General features: G+C 35.7%; 1 protein-coding gene across 1 annotated transcript in view; it reads left to right on the forward strand.

Annotated features, from left to right (window-relative positions):
* Positions 1-25,354, forward strand: part of METAP1 (methionyl aminopeptidase 1) — a 69,604-nt gene that overhangs the window by 15,699 nt on the left and 28,551 nt on the right. The window contains exons 2-3 of the mRNA XM_036914056.2: positions 18,151-18,202; positions 24,341-24,453. Coding sequence (XP_036769951.1) covers positions 18,151-18,202; positions 24,341-24,453 — 165 coding nt within the window. The remainder of the gene's footprint in view (positions 1-18,150; positions 18,203-24,340; positions 24,454-25,354) is intronic.

Genomic DNA, 25,354 nt, shown 5'->3' on the forward strand with positions numbered 1-25,354 from the left:
CCTGATTTTTTGATACTGTATCCAAGAAATTATTGCCATATCCAATGTCATGTCATGAAACTTTTCCCCTATATTTTCTTCTATGAGTTTTATAGTTTTTGGCCTTATGTTTAGGGCTGTAGTCTATTTTGGGTTTATTTTTGTATATGGTTTAAGATAAGGGCCCAACTTCATTATTTTGCATGTGGATATCTAGTTTTCCCAGCTCCATTTATTGAAGAGGCTGTCCTTTCCCCATTGAGTTGTCTTGACACCCTTGTCAAAACTCATTTGACTGTATACCTAAGAGTTTATTTCTGGACTCCATTTTGTTCCAGCAGTCTATATCTATGTCCTTATGGCAATACCACACTGTTTTGATTATTGTAGCTTTGTAGTATGTTTTGAAATTAGGAAATGTGAGTTTTCCATTTTTTTTCTTTTTTCAGTATTGTTTTGATATTTGGGGTCCTTTGAAGATTCCATGATTTTTAGCATGATTGCTTTAAAATTTCTGCAAAAATGTCTTTGGGATTTTGCTAGGTATTCTGTTGAATCTGTAGATTGCTTTGGGTAATAATGACATCTTAAGAATATTAAGTCTTTCAATCCATGAATATGGGACATCTTTCCATTCATTTGTATATTTAATTTTTTTCAGCAGTATTTTGTAATTTTCAGTGTGTTAAGTCTCTCATCTCTTTTGTTACATTAATTTCTAAGCATTTTATTCTTTTAGATGCTATTGTAAATGGAATTGTTTTCTTAATTTCCTTTTCTGATTGTTCGTTGTTAATACATAGTAACACAATTTTTGTGTGTTGATTTTTTATCCTGCGGCTTTATTGGCTTTGTTTATTCTAACAGCTTTTCACTTTAGAATTTTTGAAAGTTTTCTACATATAAGGCCATGTCATCTGTGAACCAAGATTATTTTACTTTTCCTTTCTACTTGGATGCCTTTTATTTATTTTTCTTGCCTAGTTGCTCTGTCTGAAATGTCTGATACTATGTTGAATAGAAGTGGTGAGAGTGGGCATCCTTGTGTTGTTCCTGGTCTTAGAGGTTAAAGCTTTCAGATTTTTACCATTGAGCATGATGTTAGCTGTAAGCTTTTCATACATGGTTTTTATTATGTTGATGTAGTTTTTTCCATTACTTGTTTGTTGAGTGTTTTGTCATGAAAGTGTTGAATCTTCTTATATATTTTTTCTGAATCAATTGAGATGATCATGTGGTTTCTGTCCTTCATTCTGTTAATATGGTATTACATCAGTTGGTTTTTCTATGCTGAACCATCTTCGCATTCCAGGAATAAATCCCATGTTGTCACAGTGTATAATTCTTTTAATGTACTGTTGAATTTGGCTTGCTTGTATTTCGTTGAGGTTTTTGCATCAATATTTATCAGGGATTTTGGTCTAGTTTTCTTATGGTATCTCTGGCTTTGGTTATCAGGGTAACACTGGCTTCATAAAATTAATGCATTGGAAGTTTACTTTTCTATTGTTAGTTGAGTCTTCTCTTTTCTTAGTTAATTTAAGGGTTTGTCAGTTTTTGTTGATCTTAAAAGTAATCAACTCACTTTGGTTGATTTTTTTTCTTGTATTTTTCCATTAATTTCTGCTGTTTTATTATTTTCTTCCTTCTGCTAGCTTTAGGTTTAGTTAATTTTTTTATTTCAGTGTTAATTTGAGGTATTTCTTCATTCTAATATACGCATTTATAACTATAAACTACCCTGTAACACTGCTTTTACTGCATGCTGTAAGTTTTGTTTTTGTGTGTGTGTGTTTCATTTGTCTCAAGGGATTTTCTAATTTCCCTTGTGTCTTTGACCCATTGGTTGTTTAAGAGTACATTGTTTAATTTCCACATATTTGTAGATTTTCCAGTTTTCCTTCAGATTTACCCATTTTTAAACCCTAAAACATTATAGACTTCTTTATATTCCCATTTTTTATAACTTATAGAGTTGTTTTGGGTCACAATTTATCTAACCCATTGTATATTGATGGAGAACTAATAATTTTTCATAATTATAAATAATGCATATATCTTCACTCATTTGGTTAAATTTCTGGAAGTGGAATTTTGGCTCAAAGTATGCTCTCGTGTGTGGGTATTTGTTTTTCTGTATTAGTATTTATATACATGTCATACTTTGATAAATACAGCCTTTTTAAGTACCAGTTGACCATTCAATGCTCTAATGCTGTATGGTGTGTTTGTTTACTCATACCTTCAGTAACATGGATTGATTTTCATTTTGAGATGGTGGAGAAGAGAAAGATAGTACAGGATCTTGAGATAGGGGTGGGTAGGTGGTGACATTATGAAAACCATTTAATGTTAATTCTAACAGCTGCTTGTAGGATGGCTGAAATCGGAAAAGTTTAGAGAGAGGACAGTGTTGAGGTAATGAGACAAGTTGGGAAGCTGTTTTAGTAGTTTGGCAAGTCAGGCCTAAAATGGGGTGGGGTGGGAGATGTTGAAATTAATTAGATAAGAGTAAAATAGGAAATAACTTGTTTTAGCAGTGAAATGAAAATACAGATTTCTTAACTCTGGTATAATTTTTTCACTCTCAAGTGATTCACAATGCTGAAAATAAATAAGAATCACCTAACATGGCCTTTCCAGAGATTCTGATTTAATTTGAGATGGGGGGATAGCAGGAATATTTTTAAAGAAAAGCTTTCCAGGTGATTCTGATATGTAGCTAGGACTAAGAACCACACTACCCTGTAGGAGATTCTAAAATTGGTAGATATCTTTTGGTGCTAAAGAAAAGTGTCTTCTCTTGGGGTGAAAACTCAAGTTTTACCTACTATTTATAAGAGGTAATCTATAGACAATGCTTTGGTACTATTAAATAGGTGGAGAATAAGGCAGTGAGACAAAGTGCTCTCAAACAAGTACTGAATAAGTGCATGTGAACTGTTAGGCCTCGGTGTGAGAGGGGTGTGGTGTGGACACTGTATGTGGAAGATAGCATTTGAAATAGACTTGAACAGATTAGTAAAGCATCTGTGGGAACAGATATAAAGGTGTGAGTGTTGGAAGCAGATAGACCGGGTTGTGCAGAAGAAATTGTGGTGTTGGTTTGGGGCACTCGAACCTACTTTAGTTAGGTCATTGGTGCATTTTTTCAGCAATGAGGAGGGAAGGATTGCCCAGTGAAGGAGTCAGAGGTTGATTCTTCAGGGGAATAGCTCAGGCTTTTGAGTGGTTTTACTTTGATATTGAATAGGAGAAGAAAAAGAGTGAGATTGTGGTTGCTTCATGGCCTCAGCGTTTATGAGGAGAGTGGGTATTCTTATACAGGTTAGAGGTGTTTATTATGAATACTTTGTTTCCTTCAGTACTTGAATCCTCATATATCTTGATATACAAGCCTTTAGCTAATTAAGCTATTTTGTGAGACAGTTCCCTAGTTTATTTAATGAGAATAGTCCTTTTTATATTCTTACTTAAAAGCCAGGATTTGATGTAAGTTTTATGAACCAAATATCAAGCACTCTGCAGTCCTCTGAGGAAAATACAGGGCTGTTTTGATAGCTACTTCTCAGTGAATATGAAGAATTCCAAACTGTTAGTTGATGATGGGTCTATCGAAAATGCAGTTGGAGAAAAATCAGTGTGGCACAAAGTTGATCCAGTGAATTGTAAGCTTCTTCAGAATACCAAGTAGTCTGAAAAATGTAAAGCATATTGTGCTTTTCCAGGAGTATGTTCATAATCTTATTCATAATGTTCTTTGTTTAACTGGAATCAAGGGTGATTATTTTTAAGCCTTGATATTTGCATGACAGCTTATGATTTTTCAGACTGAATATGAAAAGAAAATAGTTTCCCATGAATACTTAAGGTGTGCCCTAAACATTGGTCTTTAAAACACATTATGTTGGGTTTTTTACACTGCCCACCAGGAACTGAGGATGGAAAAGGGTATTGAAACATGGTTCCTTTAAAAAACTTATACTGCTTAGTTCAAAGTTTATCTGGGAATCGCATCAACAATAGAGATCACAGTAGAATAGATTAGTAACTGAATTATAGAGGCAGCAATTGCTAGAAGGTTTAGAAGTGTCTGTTCCCACTGGGGGACAGGAGGAGTTTTACAGAAAAGATGGTATTTAAAATCAGTTTTCATCTTGATTAACTCTGAATAAGAAAACAATTTGTTGTTTAGATGGAATTTTCATGCAGCTGGAAAATCACTGTAGGAAATGAACTTTAATATGTATGCACTGTACATTTTAGAGATTATATTAGTTTTCAACTATGGTTTTGGTTCTTGCTAAGACATGCACATGGCTTAGGGTTAAATATTCTATAATCCTCACACCCCCATACAATGTAATCTTTTTCAACACTTTTCCCCTAATTTTATTGAGAAATAATTGGCATAAAATGTTGTGTAAGTTTAAGGTGTACAACATAATGATTTGATATATGTATATATTGTGAAGTGGTTAACACAATGTTTATAGTTAATATCGGTTACCTCACATAGTTACAAATTTTTATTTCTTTGCAATGAGAACTTACAGGATTTTCTCTCAGCAACTTTCAAATATACAGTACACTTCTGTTAATTATAGTCATCATGTGTGTACTAATATATCTCCAGAACTTACGTTTCTTTCAACATTTTAAACAGATTATTTTGACATTTAATTCCCTATTTCAGAATAGCATGATTATATGGCTATGTCTTAATAATTTGTTTTTAGGCCTTCTTTTAGGCTTCTTGGAATGGAAAGAGAGAGTTTTAGCTATTTCACCCTTCACCTGTCACATGCCTGTGTTATGTCTTGTAAATTGTTTTTAAAACAGTCATGTAGTCTACTTGCCACATAATAGCTGTGTGACATTAGGCAAGTCATTTAATTAACATCATACACCTCAGTTTTCTCACCTATAAAATGAGTATGTAAATAGTATCTAACTCATAAGATTTTTAAGTTAATACATGTAATTAGAATAGTGGCTAGCATGTAATAGGCACCCCTTAAGTGTTGTCTATCATGATTCCTTTTTGGTTACTTTTCCTTTCCTGTGCAACTCATTTACTTAGGTTTCTACATACTTATCTTCAGTTGGCCTCAACCCTTCCTTTGTAAATCTCTTCTTGGCTTATTTAAGTATACTAGGTATTCTGTCACTTGATTTCATTTCATGTTTTTTGAAGAAGTCTCTTCCAGAGTCTTCTGACCATTCTAACCTGGTAAGAGAATTAACATATTTACAGTAATTTAAGTTCTGCGGATGAAAACATTTAATCTTCTGTAGGATGTTTATTAAGTGGTAAATATGATTCTGCTTGTGAGCAATCTTAAGCTTCTTCCTTTGACTTTTGCCTTTTCCCAGTTCTTAGTACATACTGAGAAATGTCTATATATTTCCATATATATATTTTCAAAGTTAAAATTATAATTTAGCCTTTTTTCTTAAATCTGTCTCCTTTTACCTCGATCTTACCTGCTTCCTTGTCCCTCTGTATGCTGCTAGACTGTGTTTGTTTTTCTCCATATTTACTGGTTTATTATGAAGTTACATTTCAAGGTCAGCCAGATGGAAGAGATGTTTAGGGAAGGGTATTGGGGTGTGATGGGGGTTGCAGATCAGTATTTTTTCACATTCACTGAGCTGTTCTTCAGAGCACTGCCCTGTGAGCCTTTTGGCTTTATAGAAAGAGAGCAGACTTTCTCTCTTTGGAGGCAGAGAACCCTATATTTAAATTTTAGCTCTGCCACCCAGAAGCTGTTTGAGCTTTTCAAATTATTCAACCCTTCCCCACTTTAGTTTCCTCATCTGTAAAATGGGAATATTAATAACCAGTTCCTAGGATTAGTGTGAATTCTGAATGAGATAATACAGGTAAGGTGCCTGACAAAAGAAGAGCTCTCAACTAATTGTAGTTCTCCTTAGCAAATGTCCAATGGAGGCCTGACAGGTTTTTGTTTATAATGAAGGGTGATGTTCTGCTAATCCAGCTTGATGGAACTTTCCTCTATAGATGTTCACCACCTGGTCTTTTTTACTTGTTAAGAAGATGACAGGGTTTTTTTTTTGAGAGAAGACTCTGAAGCAAAAGTAATGGCTTCTTCCCTATTATCTATTGTCTAGTAATAATAATGATTGGTGTTCACTCTGAAATGGCAGGTAGATAAGAAAGGAAAGAAAGACCAGTAAAAACACTCTGAATTAAAATACCCAGTAAAATATATTGAGAGACAGAAAATGCCCACAACTTTGCAAAATATTATCAAGTTGTGTTATTCAGAATAATCCACTGCAATCAGCTAGCTTATTTCAGGGAGGTAAAAATCATTAAATAATAGAAAAAAACATTAGTACATCAAATCATTATGCCAAATACAAAAAAATATAATTGCTTCCATAAGGGCTTTAAAATGTATTTGATAAGATTCTATACCAGCTGCTAATAACATTATTTTTGGAGAAAAAATAGAAAAAATTGTCTCCTTAATATAAAAAAGTATGATCACTACAATTTTGTTTTTTTCTTCTCAAAATTGTTTCAGCTATTCTAGTTTGTCTTTTCATGTAAGTTTTAATATCATCCTTTTATATATATATATATATATATATATATATATATATATATATATATATATATATATATATATATATATAAATCCTGTTAGGCTTTTGATTGAAATTGGTTAAAACATATATGAATTTGGGGAGGATTGACATCATGTTTAGTCTTCCATTCCATGAACATAGGAATCTTTCAATTTTTTTATTTATTACTTAGTCATATTTGATTTCTTTTATGATTGTTTCTTAGTTTTCATCTTACAGCTCCTATATGTGTTTTGTTAAACTTATACTGTTTATCTGATTTTGGGAGGAGTGATTATAAATGGTGTTGTTTTTGTGTAATTTTGCAATTATACATTGCCAGTATATAGAAGTACAGTGGGTTTTTGTATGTTGACCTTGTGTTTGTGACCTTGGTAAACTGATTTTAGTTCTGGGAGTTTTTTTCCTTTGTATTTTTATTTATATACTTTATATAACTATGTCATCTTTGAATGGGACAGTTTCATCTCTTCTTTCCCAGTCTGTATGCCTTTTATATTTATTTTTCTTCCTTTGTTGCATTGTAAGACTTCCAGTGTAATGCTGAAATGGAATATTGAAAGTGGACATCCTTGTGGTTCCTCATCTTAGGGGAAAAGCATTGTGTCCTTCACATTAAATATAACGGTAGACTTCTTTTTATTGAAGTATAGTTTGTATACAATCTTATATTAGTTTCAGGTATACAGCACAGTGGTTCACCAATTACTCACATCATTAAATCCTCACCCCAACTAGTGCAGTTACTATCTGTCCACATGGGAAGATATTACAGAATCACTGGCTAATTCTCCATGTGTACTGCCATCCTCATGACCAACTTACATTATGATTGAGAATTTTTATGATTCTTTACCCCCCTTGTCCTCCCCACCCACCCATCCCAGCACCTTCCTCATGGGAACCACCAGTCACTTCTCAGTGTCTCTGAGTCTACTGCTATTTTATTCATTTTGTTTTGTTTTTATATTCCACAAATAAGTGAAATCATATGGTATTTGTCTTTCTCCACCTGGCTTATTTCACTGAGCATAATACCCTCTAGGTCCATCCATGTTGTCGCAAATGACAGGATTTCTTTCTTTTTGATGGCTGAATAGCATTCCACCATGTATATGTAGCACTACTCCGTTATCCATTCATCTATTGATGGCAGTTCAGTTGCTTCCAAATCTTCACTATTGTAAATAATGTGGCAATAAACAGAGATGCATATATAATTCTAATTGGGTTTTTAAATTCCTAGAAATATGAAATTACTGCGTTATATGGTTGTGTTTTTTTAGTTTTTTGAGAAACCTCTGTGCTTTCTACAGTGGCTGACAGTGTAGGAGGGTTCCTTTTCTCCACATCCTTGCCAAGGCTTGTTATTTCTTGTATTTTGGATAGTGACATCTGACTGGTGTGAGATTATATCTCATTGTGGTTTTGATTTGCATTTCCCTGATGATAGAGCATGTGGAGCATCTTTACATGTGCCTGTGGCCATCTGTATTTCTTTGGAAAAATGTCTGTTCATGTCCTCTGCCCATTTTTTAATTGGGTTATTTGTTTTTTTTGGTGTTGAGTCATGTTAGTTGTTTACATATTTTGGATGTTATCCCCTTATCAGATAATTGTTTACAAATATATTCTCCCATATTCTATGTTGCCTTTTTGTTCTGCTGATGGTGTCCTTTGCCGTACAGAAGCTTTTCAGTTTGATGTAGTCCCACTTGTTCATTTTTGATATTTGTTTCCCTTGCCTGTGGAGATATGTCCAGGAAAATATTGCTCATGCTTATGTTCAAGAGACTTTCCCATGTTTTCTTCTAAGAGTTTTATTGTTTCATGTCTTAAATTTAGGTTGTAATCCATTTTGAGTTTACTTTTGTGTATGGAGTTAGACAGTAACCCTTCTCTTACATGTAGCTGTCCAGTTTTTCCAACAGCAGTTATTGAAGAGGCTTTCTTTTCCTCATTGTATATTCATGGCTCCTTTATCATATGTTAATTGACCATATATGCATGGGTTTATAGCTGGGTTCTCTGTTCTCTTCCATTGATCTATCTATCTGTTCTTGTGCCAGTACCATACTGTTCTGATTAGTGTAGCTTTGTAGTATAGCTTGAAGCAGGGGAACGTAATTCCCCCAGCTTGGTTCTTTTCAGGATTGCCCTGGCTATTCGAGATCTTTTGTGTTTCCATGTGAATTTTAGGATTATTTGCTCTATTTTATTGAAAAATGCCACTGGTATTTTTACAGGGATTGCATTGCTTTGGGCACGATGGCCATTTTGACAATATTCTTCCTATCCATGAGCACAGGATAGATTACCATTTGTGTCTTCTTAAAAAAAGAAAGTTCCTCATGAGTGTCTTACAGCTTTCAGAGTACAGGTCTTTCACCTTTTTGGTGAGGTTTATTCCTATGTTTCTTATTCTTTTTGATAAAATTGTAAATGAACTTGTTTTCTTGATTTTCTAGTTCATTGTTAGTATATAGGAATGCAACAGATTTCTGTGTATTAATTTTGTATCCTCCAACTTTGCTGAATTCAGTTATGAGTTCTAATAGTTTTTGGTGGAATCTTTAGGGTTCTGTATGTATAGTATTATGTCATATATAATGACAAATAGTGACATGCAGATTCTCTCCCTGAGCTGTGTCTCTTCTGCTTGTGGGCTGGAATGGGGAAGGGCTTGGGTCCTGCTTGATCGTGGCTCTGCCACTTTACCCTTCTCTGTGTGGTCTCTTCTTCCTCATCAGGTGTAGATGGTCTGTTCTGCAGTCTTCAGATTGTTTTAGGGTTAGTTAACATTTGTTTCACTGTTTAGTTAAATAAATATTTAACTAGTTAAATAAATAGTGTAAAATATGTGGCCAATAAGTACTCAATTCGGATCATGAATTTTATTACTTTTAAAAGCAAGGGCTTGGGTCCTGCTCGATCATGGTTCTGCCATTTTATCCTTCTATTCAGTTTTTAAATAGGGTCCATCTATTTAGTGTTTTATTTTGGCTTTTTAAAATTTTTCAGTTTTAAATTTTCATTTGGCTCCACTTCATATCTTCTATTTGGGAAGATTTTGTCTTTCCATTGGTTTCAAGTATGTTGGTGATTGCTTGTTTTGGAGCATTTTAATAATAGCTGTTTTGAAGTCTGTCAGTTAATGACAACATTGGTGTCCTCTTATTTAGCATTGGTATCTGTTGACTCACTTCCCTTGTGGGTTGAATTTTTCTTGGTTCTTTATATGTAATAATTTTAGATTGTATCTTGAAGGTTTTGGAAATTACGAGATCTTGAGTCTTGTTTAAACCCTATGGAGAATGTTGATATTTTTGTTTTAGCAGACTGCTAATCTGGTTAGATTTAGGCTGCAAGTTCTAACCTGCCTTCTTTGGGCTGTGGTTCCAATGTCAGTTTTGTTTTCAGAACCTTTGCAGTGCTATTCACATCTGTCCCAGTGCTTGATTGGAGACCTGGATGATGGTCGTACCTATCAGTTCTCTTCTCACAAGCATTAGTATTTTGTATTGTGAACAACTTTATGAAGTCACTTTCTGGAGTTTCTGGTACTTTCTGGTTCCTTGGGAATCCTCTCTTTTGGTCCTCTGGCCAGAAAGCTGGGGTTTTAGTTAACTGCCCTTCTGCACACTCCTATTACTGTGCCTGTGTCTGGTGACAAATCACAGGAGGACAGAGAGGAAAAAAAAGCAATGGGGTTTGGCCCTAGCCTTTCTGGACCATAACTTCACTGATCAGATGAAAATGCCTCTTCTCTGAATTTAGGTTCCCACAAGCTAATGTTTTGGGTCGTACCTCACGATCCCTTGGGGAATGGGGTATGAGCAGACAAAAAAGAGAAGGTGGGTGTTTGTATTCTTTGAGTGTTAGAAATTTATTTCCTGTTCCCTGAGCCACAGCTAGAGGATTTCCCCTGGAGTGCTCCGAGTGTGTGCCCAGGTGGTCACTCCCATGTTGCCCCTGCTGATTTTTGGGGAGTTGGTAAGCTCATCACCAGTTAGTGGTAGTTCTAATTTTGGTCTTCTGTAAGCAGGCAGGTTAGAACATTTTGGAGCCATCAAATAGAGCTATTCCATGCATTCTGTTCAGGTTTTATAGTTGAACTAAATTTGTGAGTCTGTGACCTTTTTGTGTCCTTTACAGTGTAGCTACTGATGTCTCTGTTCAATGTTTTCAATAATATTTTTTAAAGCCTTTTAAAGGACAACCTAAGGATTGTCTTTGTGTCTGCATAGCTATTCTGCAAAAGATGAGTCACAGGCTGCGCTCAAACACCTTGAGCCAGTAGCTTTCGGATTCTGTGGTGGTCTGTGTTGGCCAGAGAGCATGTTTGAATTTCACGCTGCATCCTCTTCCCCAGTGTGCTGCCTCCCTGGTCAGGGATAGTGAGACTAGTAAGATACAAAGCCCACAGTAACCAGTAGCTGCCTAATTGCAGTAAGTCTTTCAGAGCCAAGAATTTGGGTCAGGATTGCCACATACATCTTAAAGATAAATACTTAGGTTTGTCACCTTTTCAGATATAAAATTTCGATTGCTTTTAAAAGTAATAAAATTCATGATCAGAATTAAGTACTTACTGGCCACATATTTTACACAGTTGTTTTCCCTACATAATAGTTGAGGAAAGTGGAAATTAGAGATACTGAGATATTTTTCCTCAGTGTCTCACAGCTATTAAGTGACCAAGCTAGGATTCAAGTCTGGCTTGACTTCAAAGCCCATGATTTTAGCCACTGCCTAAACTTAGTTTTGAGACTGAATGTTTTAGAAAAACCATGTATGTTTTGAGTTATTCCTACTTATAAGTCCCTTATGAATTATGAATTATCCTTAGTAGTAAGCAGGCAATGTGGGGTTTTTTTTGTAGTATTAAAAAACTAGATAAATACTAATTTTTTGTAATATTTTAAATGCTGCTTTTACTTCTCCTCTTTGATGGTTCCTCCCCCACCCCTGGTTCTTAACTGAAATTGGCTTGTAAACTCCAGTGTTCTCTAAATGAATCAGTTTGAATAGAGATTTTTCTTATTTAAGGAAACATGTCTTGGCTTCTATGAGGGAAAAAAAAGATGCTAGATGATGCAAAACTATTTTGTTCATACTTTGAAAAGTTTTATAAATAGGTTGTATCAGATTGCCAACTATATAAAGGTGGGCTTTATTTTACAGTTTTGATATTCATGAATTTAGTTACCATAGTGAAGTTAAACAAAACCAGTCTCCCAACAACACAGTAATTACATAAACTACAAATTTCACTGCTAGCTCTCCAGTCTTGTGATCAATACGTAAATTACAGGAGTGCATCTTGATCACTGACCAGTGGCTCCACTTCTTGCAAAATGTGTCAGCAATTGCTCCCTCTGTATCTGTCATGCAGCCCTCCTGTAAAATTTATAGTTGTGCTACTTTCATGTTTCCCAGTGCTAAACATATGTGACATTTTACTTTAAAAATGGATAATAAGAAGAGGGAATTGACCACCAAAGATGAAAGTACAGCAAAGACATGGTGAGTGATAATGCTGGAAGGGAAATCTGAATCCAGCATAAATGAAGCTGTAGAAGAGATAGCTGACCACTGGGGTGTTGCATTGCTACCATTGTAGACACTCTAGACATGCAGCCAGAGGAACTCCATGAGGTAAACATTTTGACATAAATGGTGAAAATAGTTGTGATGACAGGAGGGACAGTATCTCAGGGAAAGTGACATCAACAAAAAGCTTTACATTAAAGGCACTCTCAGAGGTATTAAAACTGCAAAGGAGAAAGTTTGGAAGCTGTTTCAAACCTAGAAAGGAGTATGACAGTTTGCCAAGCGTAAAAAGGATGCTCACTCCATCTCATAAGTTATACAGTGGGAAGATGGCAAAACATTGTTCAAACAAGTCTTGATAACTTTTTAAATAAAGAAACATAACACGTGGATTCTCAGTATTTCCAATGTTTTTCATAACAGTGTACTGAAAAAACACTAGTTTTACTTTTTTTCCTCCAGTTCCCTGTATATTTATAAATGACAAGAAGAGAATTTTTAATGTTTTGACAAAAAATTTTAAAGGTCATGGGACATTTGTTTTTTTCCCTATTGATTATCAGGATTACTGTACAATCGTGCAGAGCAAGGATTGCGTATACTAAAATCCAGTGTCAGTCTTCAACAAAATACTAGCAAAGTGAATTCAAAAATACATCAAAAAGATCATCCAGCATGGCCAAGAGGCATTTATTCCAGGGATGGAAGGATGGTACAATATTCATAAATCAATCAATATCATACATCACATTTACAAAAAGGATAAAAATCATGTGATCATCTCAACAGATGCTGAAAAAGCATTTGACAAAATTCAACATCCATTCGTAATAAAAACTGTCAGCAAAGTGGGTATAGAGGGTAAGTACCTCAACATAATAAAGGCCATATATGACAGACCCACAGCCAACATCATATTTAATAGCAAAAAGCTGAAAGCTTTTCCTTTAAGATTGGGAGGAAGACAAGGATGCACACTCTCCCCACTTATATTCAATATAGTAGTAGAGGTCCTAACCACACAATCAGACAGCATGGAGAGAGAAAAGGCATCCAAATTGGTAAGGGAGAAATTAAACTACCACTATTTGTAGATGACATGTTATTATACATAGAAAACCCTAAAGACTGCACCCAAAAACTACTAAAACTAATAACTGAATTCAGCAAAGTTGCAGGACACAAAATTAATACATAGAAATCTGTTGAATTCCTATTCACTAATGATGAACTAACAGAAAGAGAAATCAAGAAAACAACTCCATTTATAATTGCATCAAGAAGAATAAAATACGTAGGAATAAACTTAACAAAGGAGGTGAAGCACCTGTACTCTGAAAACTATAAGACACTCAGGAAGATTAAAGAAGACACCAATAAATGGAAATTATCCTGTGCTCATGGATAAGAAGAATTAATATTGTCAAAATGGCCATCCTACCTAAAGCAATTTATGGATTCAATGCAATCTCTTACCAAAATACCAACAGCATTCGTCAACAAACTAGAACAAATAGTTCTAAAATTCATATGGAACCACAAAAGACTCCAAATGGCAAAGCAATCCTGAGAAAGAACAAAGCTTTCTTCTTGTCCAGGGGGATTATGCTCCTGGACTTCAAGCTGTACTGCAAAGCTACTGTAATCAAAACAGTATGGTACTGGCACAAGAACAGACTAGATCAATGAAACAGAATAGAGAGCCCAGATATAAACCCATGCATATCTGGTCAGTTAACCTATGATAAAGAAGCCATGAATATACAATGGAGAAAAGAAAGTCTCTTTAATAACTAGTGTTGGCAAAACTGGACAGCTACATGCAAGAGAATGAAACTGTGAATTATTTTCTAACTCCATACACAAAAGTAAGCTCGAAATGGATCAAAGACCTGAATGTAAGTCATGAAACCATAAAACTCATAGAAGAAAACATAGGCACAAATCTTTTGAATCATGAGCAACTTTTTCCTGAACACATCTCCTTGGGCAACGGAAACAAAATAAAAAATGAACAAGTGGTACTACATCAAACTAAAAAGCTGCTGTGCACAAAGGACATCATCAGCAGAACAGAAAGGCATCCCACAGTATGGGAGAATATTATTAATAAATGACTCATCTGATAAGGGATTAACATCCAAAATATATAAAGAACACATATGCCTCAACACGAAAAAACAAAGAAACTGATTTGAAAATGGGCAGAGCACCTGAACAGCAGACACTTCTCCAAAGAAAAATACAGATGGCCAACAGGCATATGAAAAGATGCTCCATATCACTAATCATCAGGGATATGAAAATAAAAACCACAGTGAGGTATCACCTCACACCAGTTAGAATGGCCACTATCCAAAAGACAAGAAATAATGAATGCTGACAAGGGTGTAGAGAAATAGGAATCCTCCTACACTGTGATGGCACTGAAAATTGGTGCAACTGGTGTGGAAAGCAGTATGGAAGTTCCTCAAAAAACTAAAAGTAGAAATACCATTTGACCCAGTAATTCCATTCCTAGTAATTCAGCAAAAGAAAACAAAATCCCTGTTTCAAAAAGACATATGCACTCCTATGTTTATCACTGCACTGGTGCAATAGCCAATATATGGAAGCAACCTAAATGTCTATCAATAGATGAATGGAAAAGGAAGATGTACATGCACGCAATGGAATATTATTCAGCTATAAAAAGAGAAGAAATCCTACTGTTTGCAACAACATAGATGAATCTAGAGGGTATCGTGCTCAGTGAAATAAGCCAAGCAGAGAAAGACAAATACCAGTGATTTCACTCATTTGTGGAATATAAAAACAAAGCAAAACTGAAGGAACAAACAGCAACAGACTCACAGACTCCAAGAAGGGACTAGTAGTTACCAAAGGGAGGGGTGTGGGAAGGATGATTGGGAAGGAAGGGAGAATGGGGTTAAGGGGCATTATAATTAGTACACATAATATAGGTAGGTCACGAGGAAGGCAGTATAGCACAGAGAAGACAAGTAATGACTCTCTAGCATCTTACTATATGCTGATGGACTGTGACTGCAATGGGGTGTGGAGGGAGACATGATAATATGGGTCAATGCTGAAACCACAGTGTAGCTCGAGTGAAACCTTTATACAATGGTATATCAATGATTCCTTAATTTTAAAAAAATGGGAAATATATGGCCATGAACAAGCATTTTGAAATCATGTTGTCTCCAGTATAAAATTCATTTTTAAAAAGGTTATCTTCCTTTTCTCTAGAAGCTAAATGGATCTTCTCTTGTTCCTGGTATTATGAAATTATGTAGGCTATGCCCTGGGCAAGTTGATTTTTATTCTTTAGGGGCCTTTTCAGTCTGGAAATTCCTGTCTTTCATTTGTGGTTAACTTTGTTCTTTCTTTGATCTCTCCATTTCCTTTCTGCAACTTACATTATTCAGATGTTAGACTTCATTTAATCCTCTGTTTCAACAATACCATCTTTTTATTTTCAACTTTTTGTCATTTCGCTATGCTTTTGGAGGAGATATTCCTAATTTTAAGATAGTTGTTTTGCTGTCATATTTTTAAATTTCTAAGAACTTATAATCTTCTTCCATAATTACTTACTAGATGGAACCATAGGCTTGTGGAGTTGAAGAGTATCAAAAAGATGATCTTTGTTAACTCCACTTTGTCCAGAAGTCTTTTCTATATTGTTCTTGACATTTTTTCCTCATTTTTCATGGTCTTGTGTTTCCTCCTATCCTAATTTCAGTGCAGGCAGGAGAAGGGATAGCTAGGCTGAGGGTACAAACTGCTGGTGCTCCCCCAACAATTGGGAATACCTTAGATTTTTAGATAGGGTGGTTTACATAAGGGACACAGAATCTGTCATTAATTTTTTCAGGGAAGACTATTCACAGTGGTTCTGCAATACTGGTTACATCAGTACCTGGGAGACATACAGGAAGCCACTTTAGCTGTACATAGTTCTCACTGGGCAGACATTAAATTGATTTATTTTAATCTGGCCTAGTGAAAATTGTACCAGGCATAGTTGGTGTGCAATGATGTGCCTGGTGCTAAGGAAACTTTAGAGTTAAGGCCATGATGTGAAGAAAAGCAGTGGTGCACCTTACATGCAGCCACTGTGGGATTTTGCTTCTGGGCCTGGCAGGTTGGGGTTCTCGGAACTGCCCTGAGCTGCTCTCCCCACTCCCTCCCTTCCCCATCCCTGGTCTCTCCTTGCTGACCTTCTTACAGCCATAAACATCTCTGCTATAGGCTAGATCGGAAGAAGGAAAAACAGTGACACTCCAGTCTGTCTTGTCATGTTTGCCATTCATAATCTATGATGAGAGGTAGTTTGGAATGGGGAGGAAAGGCTGAAATTGCTGACTGAAGCTAGTTGTATGCCTTTGCTCGCCCCATTTAAAGATATGGATAATTGGGAAGTTTACTCTTGTATATAGGTACATGTTAGCGAAAAAGCTTCAGAAAGACTATAATTAGTCTCTCACCCTGTTTCAGTGTAATAATTGGATTTATTCTTCTGGTGTGCCCTGATGTATTGTTAGTTATGTGGTTCATTTCCTGCTGCTGCTGTAACAAATTGCCACAAACTGAGTGACTTAAAACAACACATGTATTCTCTCACAGTTCTGGAGGCCAAAAGCCCAAAATTGGTTTCATGGAGGTTAAACCAAGGTGAGGGCCGTGCTCTCTGCAGAGGCTCTACCACATTACTCCGTTTTCTTTCATCGTACCTAACCTCCTTACCCTTCTGAGGATTAGGACGTGGATATCTTTGGGTGCCATTCTGTCTACCACATCTCCCATTCTCCTCAAAAGGTTGAGGTCAGTTTTAGCTTCACATCTAAAAACTAAAAAAAGCTTAGTTTTTCAAACTTTAAAACTTCAGAACTAAAAAAAGCAAGTAAGTAAAATCTTGAATTGAAAGAGTCCTGAATGTTCTGGATACCTTTTCATACGTTTGAAGACTGCTGAAGTCATAGATTTTGTAGGAAGTAATAAGTATGACCTAGATTTTCTTGACGTAACTGTTGGCAGACAGAGGAGGCAGGGAGAGGAAAGAGGAAGCAGTGAAGATGCTGGCCCCCGAGGGAGAAACTAATCTCCCAGAGACCCGTGGGCAAACCTGTAAGGAGAGCAGCCTTAGCATCACTGGTGTAATGTGGCTTGATTACTGTATAGTCTTAGGGATATCTTTTCTGTGTTTTTCTTTGCCTTATCCATGACATACTCTTTTATAAATTTGCAAAGTCAAACATTTTTAGGAATTTGTGAATTTTCTTATTATTTGTAATGATTTATTTAAATATCAATTCTTGGTAGGAAAGATTATAGAACTCAAAGCATAAATAAAATCTGTGGTTGAATTTGTTGATTGAGTTCATTACTTGAAGTCAGTTTATTACTGAAATATGTCATATGAAATATGTCATATGAACATATTTTCCGAAGTGAAAAGTCTAGTCTTTTTAGTCATCCATCCATTCTGATCAATCAGCAAATACTGAAACTCCACTGTGTGCCCTTGGCTCTGGGGATATGATGGTATCTGACACAGTCAGTCCCTTTCCTCATAGAGCTGACAGAGTAAACAAAGTGGGCAGGACTAACTAGGAGTAAAACTACTAAAAATAGTGAAATAATCTGTAAAAATTTCCTTTTTTTTTTTCTTCCCCTAAGTATATGATTGATTAATTGGCTCATGGTTCTTTTCAAATACTTAAATAATTGCTGGCATAAAATTGAAATACAACTACTATTTATAATATAAGCTAGCGTTTTTTGCTTATTTGAAGTAGTCTAAAATTTAGGTTGCTTTTTGAATCTTTAAATAGATATCATTATTTCTTAAGCTTTTCCAAATATTTAATGTAGTGAAATCACAGATGTTGATTTTTGCAAATAATGTTTCCAGTAACTACTTATATGTAACATTCCTTAAAATGTTTCTAATTAAGGAAGGCCTGACACTAATTTTCATGTTTGCTCTTTTAGGAATGTTTTAAAGGAAGTTGGGCAACTCATAAGTTACTACATAAGAAAGCAAGTAAGTAAAATCACACATCTCTTACCATTTGTCTTAGAAGTGGCTTTTTTGCAGAAGACAATGGTCTTCAGTTCTGAAAGTGTAATCCTGAAAGCTAGAATTGGGACACTTTTTTTTTTCTTTGTGGTGTGTAATCATGAAAATAAAACATGGTCTAGTGTATCTTTGTTAATCTTGTGTCACATATGTAACATGAAAGCCTCAGACACTTGCTGAGATACATGAATCTTGCTTGAGCAACCCCTGAGTGTCCCAATCTTTTGACCTCTTTCCTTGCTGAAAGTGTTTGCATATTGTAGGCAGGGGCACATGAGCTCTCTGGGCTATAAATTTAGCTGATCTTTTGTTTTTGTTTACTTTTAGTTTTGATTACTTTTTCCACTCAAATCATATTACTTCATTTTTTGGTGTTTTAATGTTATTATGTGCAGTCTAATATTTAATTTCTGTTTGGGAGTTACTTTTTGAGACACCACAAAGTGAAACTTGGCTGCTGCTTAGCTATTGCTGGGAGCCACATGGATCTGTCTCTGATTCAGATGGCCTTTTCTGCTCCAACTACTTACCTGTAAATTCATGTCATTAGTGTGGCTGGCTTTTTTTTACACAATTACGTGAACATTGACAAGGGCTTCCTGATCTTACTAGCACTGCCACTCTGATGAATGAAGGTTTGGGAGACAGCACATTGTTCTTGGTAATTGATCTTGGGATTTTTTTTTTATTCATTTACTTGTATATTTTTAAGGGATTTGCTGACTTACTAAAGTTTAGTAGAATCTCATTGAGGTCAGTTTAACCACCATTAAGGAAAGGAAATAAAAATTTAAAAAGACATTTTCTGTGGTTGTGTAAGGTGAAGTCTATAGTAAAGGAAAAGCTGAGCTACTTGGGGAGGAAATGTGGTTAGAATTGAGGAAAAGTGTGAATAAATAAAAGATTATCAAAGCATAAATGACAGGATTTGTTACATCAAAGTATAGTGGTAGGTTTGAATAATTACCATTTAACTTGTCCACTCATACGTTAAATACTTTAATTCTAAACTGTTAGGTATTTTTAGAGCTCTTTTGGCCAGTTATTAACATTTTATACCCAAGAAGTTAAAGTTCAGGTAAGTGAAGTTTGAGGCGAAACAGTATGTTAGTAACAGAGCTTAGAAAGGGTCTCTAACCTAAGCATTGCCAACTCATTGAAGTGGCCTTGTTTCTTCAATACTAGATTTCTAAGAGTAGTTAAGGGTCGTTATGGCCTACACTACAAGGAAATTAAACAACTGATGTTCCCTAAGTAAAAAGAACATAATTACTACCACGTGGACAGAGACTATTTGGGTTGTACTTACACCTCTAGAATTTAGTATGGTGTCATCTTTTAGATGGTACCCGCTTGCGTCTTCTGGGATGATTTTTCTTCAATGGTGAGCCTTGTGTTTGATCCCTTTGGGCTGTGTTGGATAGAGGCAGCTCTCAGCTGGCCAGTCCTGTATCGTTCATACACTATTAAATTGACTCCAACTATACCATTACTATTTTTGGATGACAGTCCTGGAGGAGGGAATGGTGTAGGGAAGGGTGATCTCTAGGCCAAGAAGAGTATCAGGAAAGGGATTAGGGAAAAAGAATGTTGGATTAGGATGTAACCAGGACATCTTAACGATCTTATTCCACAAAATAATAGTGAGATAATATATAGCAAGGGGTTCATATCATGAAGATGATGTCCTCAGGCTTTTTCTTTCTCCTTTTAAATGTAATGTGTACTGATACCTAATTAAAGATGCCCGATTTATATTTGTGGTCATGTGGGATATTGGTCTAACTTTTAATATCTTTGGTTTGGCTTTAGAGTAATTCTGGATTCATAAAATGGGAAATGTTTCCTCCTTTTCTGTTTTCTGGAAGAGGTTATGTATAATTGGAATTGTTTCTTCTGTGAATGGTACGGTTTACCAGTGAAACCACCTGGACTGGAGTCCATGATTGCACAAGTGAATTAGGCCTTAGGAAAATGTCAAGTGTGAGTTAGATAAATGAGTTGAAGACAGACTTTATTGTCTATGTGTCATAGTTAAAGAAAACTGATTCAATTGTAAAGCCCTTAGAGGCACATAGTGCTGATGCCTGGTTGTGTATTTCCCACACTCATCTCCTGCCAGAGTGTATGTAAATAGCGTTTGCTTTTAGTCTGATTTGTAGAAGTTGTAGCACTTCATATTTCACTACTATATTATTCTACACTCTTTTTATGTATCACTAACATATTCAGTGTGTTTCTCATTCTCCCATTTCCCTAAAGTATGAGGTAAAAGCATTTGGTAGGTATGTTTTGAATAACTGAAAATATGTTTAAAAATTCCATTAAAAAAATAACCTCTAAGTAATACTTTGTATTTTACTCCTCTAACCCTCCAAACTAGTGAGTGTGCTTGGTTTTGTTATGCAGTATTTCAGAACTAGTTCCACCAAGCAAGCTTTGTGAGCATGGATTACTTTAAGCCTTACCTCCAAAATGTTGAAATCATAGGTTTGTTGTGAAGATTAAATAAAGAAATCCATGTAAAGTGCTTAGCATATGTGTCAGTGCATAGTAAGTGCTCAACAAGTGTTTAATAATCATCTCTGGAAGAATGAGTCAGGGTTGTGATCAGAAAATTCTGTCCCAGGCAAAGCTTAGATGTGCAGCTCCTTTGTGTCAGCTGACTGGAGGAGGCAGCCTGCACAGAACCTTCTGAAGAGTAAAGCCCTGGGTGTGCTGTCCTCTGAGCCAGACCTTGCAGGTATCAGGTACTCTTTGACGGTACCTGGAGCTTACCTAGCTCTGTTTGAGAGGCAATTTACAGGTGTTTGTTTACACTGTCTGATGCCTTCACAGTTTTTTGAAAAAGACCAGTTAGTGCAATTTTTTCAATCCAATTCTTATTTATTAGGTGTCTTTATGTGTGTTGAACTTAGGGCTTCGATCAAATTGATCCTAAAATGTAAACTAACTTACTTTTGAAGTGTAAATTTCCCAAAGTAAAATTATATCTGGAGGTTAGAAGAGAAGAGAACTTGCCATATTTCAGTCTTGACTTGTCCAGATTGCTTTTGGATTATATTATTTGTTTGAGGTCTGCTTTCAGTTCTCTTTTGAAAATAATGGAAAGGTTGGAATTCAGGTCAGTAGGAAGCTTTTAGAGATTTTACATTCCTCCTCCTCCCTCTTCCCTCCCCAGGTTTCAGGTGGAATTATTCTTGAGGCTCATATTTCAGATAAAAGCACTTGATGCAGTTCGTAGCTGAAGCAGTCATCAGTTGGCCTGCATTTTGAACTATTTTCTATAACGTGTGACCCTGTGGCAGTGAAATGGAGTCCGTTTTTGTCCTAGAATGAGAAACAGTTTCCCTGTTGGCTTTCTTGAATTCCAGACAGAAAAAACATTGCCTACAATTCAGTAGCATAGTAGAGCTTTTCTTTTCCTTTTTTATTCTTGTTCTTATTTCCTATTCTTACTGTTTTCTATTCCTTTACTTTATGTATAAATATTATAATTCCAAAGTAATGTGAAGAGATAAGCTGTATTTTTGCATTCTTGTCAATTATACTTAAAGGGCTTCTCAATCCCAAACTGATCACATGCTGTGTGGAGGGAGTACTAGGCTAAAAACCAGCATCCCCACCTATCTCTGCCCACGTGAACCACATTGCCTCAGTTTCCCCATCTGTAAAATAAGCAAATTAGGTTGTCTTTGTGGTGTTGTTAGCTTTTTAGTCGCCAAGCCGTGCATTACATCCCCAGCACATAACAACTGCAATTTTGTCCCTTTTGACCACCATCACCCATTTCATCATTCCTTTCTAGTTAAACATTATATGATTCCGTCTATTCTCCCCATTTTGTATTTTAAATAGAATGTTTAAAGGGGGAGTTTTATTTGTTTTGTGCACTTCTAAAATTATTTAAAGTCTGACTTTGAAATCCTATGATAGCAAGACAACAGTCAGGAGAAGGTCCGTGTGCATTGGGAAGCACGTAGGTCGATACTTGGCGATAAATTCCTGCTATTTAAAGTCTTCAGTTAGTAGTTTTATTTTCCTTGTGGAGGAGAGATGTAGTCAGTGCTGACACCAGATGCCGCTGAGGGTCTGTTCTGTGTGAAAAGGATTCTTCAGTGTGTTTCAGTAAATACATTATGTATTAATAACTGGCAGAGAAGGGTTATGTGTGATTTTTATTCTTAGTTTTTCTACTGAGTTTTAGGTAACTTTCTATTGATTGATCTCTCGCCTTATCTTTGCCTTTTCCTACCTTCTTCTGTTACCCCTTTCCTGAAAAAAGGTAAATGATGCTCATACAGTTTTCAGAGCAGTTTGAAACACTGACTTGAAAGCTGTTCATCAGCTAAGTAGGAAATTTTTGTCTTTTACTTTAAATTTGCTTTGGCATTATTTAGAATCTGTTCTTTTAGTAAGAGCACAGAATCCATTTGTAGTATCTGCTCTCAGTTGGGAAGTTTTACCTACACTTGGATTTTGTATTTCAAAAAAATGGGCTGTCTATAAATCGACATTATGTAGAGTGAACATATTTATCATTTTCTCAAGAAAAGGAGTTCTGTGAACTGTTCCTATTCCATATTGTATAAAAACTTAGAATATGTTTAACTTGGGCTTTTCTCCTAAGACACTTAGATTTTTGAGGAGTCGGGGTTCTGAATATAGCGACGAAGCAGCAGCTTAGGTGACAGGCTAAGGTGGAAGTTTGCTGGGCTTTTGTGCCTGGGTCCTTTTTTTTTTTTTTTTTTAATTAAAATTTTTTATTAAGTTGCACTGTAAAGCTTAGCTATAGACAGTCCTCATGAACCCTAATATCATTTAATTACCACTCATCAATAAAGAACATGAGACCAGTAACTAAAAGAAATTAATTACAAATCAAAAAAAAAATTTTTTTTTTTGAGAGGGCATCTTTCGTATTTATTGATCAAATGGTTGTTAACAACAATAAAATTCTGTATAGGGAACTCAATGCACAATCATTAATCCACCCCAAGCCTAATTCTCATCAGTCTCTGATCTTCTGAAGCATAACAAACAAGTTCTTACATGGTGAACAAATTCTTACATAGTGAATAAGTTCTTACATAGTGAACAGTACAAGGGCAGTCATCACAGAAACTTTTGGTTTTGATCACGCATTATGAACTATAAACAATCAGGTCAAATATGAATATTCGTTTGATTTTATACTTGATTTATATGTGAATCCCACATTTCTCCCTTATTATTATTATTATTATTATTATTATTTTTTTAAATAAAATGCTGAAGTGGTAGGTAGATGCAAGATAAAGGTAGAAAACATAATTTAGTGCTGTAAGAGAGCAAAAGTAGATGATCAGGTGTGTGCCTGTAGACTATGTGTTAATCCAAGCTAGACAAGGGCAACAAAACATCCACGTATGCAGAAGATTTCTCTCAAAACGGGGGTTGAGGTTCTAAGCCTCACCTCTGTTGATCCCCAATTTCTCACCTGATGGCCCCCCTGCGACTGTGCCTGTCTTAGGTTGTTCCTCCCTTGAGGAATCTTACCCGTCTCTGGCTAACCAGTCATCTTCCGGGGCCATACAGGGAAATGTAAAGTTGGCAAGTGAGAGAGAAGCAATATTGTTCGAAAAGGTTAGCTTTTTACTTCTTTGCAGATTTATGCCCTGCGGCTTTTATGCCCAGCATTTGTCTTGAGGTATCTTTACCACTTGGAAGAATTATGATACTCGGTAAATTCGATCTGAGGCACGAATTCTATTTAAGGGTTGTTATTAGGAAGGAAGAAGAAAAGCTATAGAAGTAGCAGACGGAAGAAAACATGGGAAGATTGATTATTTCTTTGACATATCTTCTTGTAGAGTAACATAAGCATGTATAGGTTTTAAACTACTAATTAAATTGCGCACACACATTAACATAATAGGAATACAGTTACATAACCAAAGCAGACCTACAATTACCAGCCATCTCCAGTGAAACCAAGAAAACCAGTTATGTGACTGGGTCCTTTTAACTTGGTTTTCAAACAAGTGATTAAACTATGCTGCTGCTCAGCAGCTTGACCACTGAAGTATTTCTTTATCTCTCTCTTGTCTGTCCATTTCCCAGAAGATGAAAAGGCCAGGCGAGAAGTGTCTTCCTGGACTGTAGAAGGTGATATTAACACTGACCCATGGGCAGGTTATCGATATACTGGTAAACTCAGACCACATTATCCACTGGTGAGTAAATAAGGTAATAAAAATTTAATTTTTTTTTAAACCAACTTTCAGTTTCCTAAAAATGATAATCATTTGTATTCCATTTATGAATCTTGTAATCAAGATTAAGTTTATATTTTAGCTCTTTAGTTTTTATGGTACATTATTTGGAAGTTAGGAGTAATTGGCAATCATGGAGCAGGAGAAAAAAGTTTAGATGAAAGGATTAAAACACTCTTTAAAAAAGAATGAGGGGCTCTCTTGTCCCCTCCTGGCATGAGCCAGGAGCTCTTTCCTCTCATTTTATTTCTAAATAAAAACCTGTACCTTGCTCTCCTACCTTGGGTGTTTGTGAAGCTCATTCTTTGGCTTCGTGACCAAGAGCCCTGGCATCAATAGCACAGAGACAAAATGTAATAAATTGAGCAATAAAAAGTCTTTTGAAAATACACACTCCAAGAAAGGGGAGTGTGGGCAATCTCAGAGAGAAGGAGGTGCACCCCCACCACCCAAAAAAAGAATGAGTTAGAATAGATATTTTCTGGCTGGCACAATGGAAGAGTACATTATTACTTTAAAAATAATTTTTAACTTGATGTATTTCTACCTTCACTTAAATATGGCATTTCTGCCACTCCTATCCTTCCTGTGTTGGGGCAGACCGATCTGAGTCTTAACATAAGAACTGACTTGAGTTGAAATCTATTTGTCATCCTCAAATATTTAAATTCTCTTCACTGATGGTTTTTCTTTCTATAAAAGGAATGCATCTTTAATTTTTAAAAGTTGTAAAATATCAGTGTAAGAAAGTCTCTTTGCTCCTACGTCCAGAGACATGGCCAGGAGTATGTTGGTGTATATTTACTCTGAGACATTATTACTGGTTTTGGTTTGCTGGTTTGTTTGGAACAATACAGGTACC

Source organism: Manis pentadactyla, chromosome 5 (assembly GCF_030020395.1).
Source record: "Manis pentadactyla isolate mManPen7 chromosome 5, mManPen7.hap1, whole genome shotgun sequence".
In the NCBI taxonomy this organism is placed as follows: Eukaryota; Metazoa; Chordata; class Mammalia; order Pholidota; family Manidae; genus Manis; species Manis pentadactyla.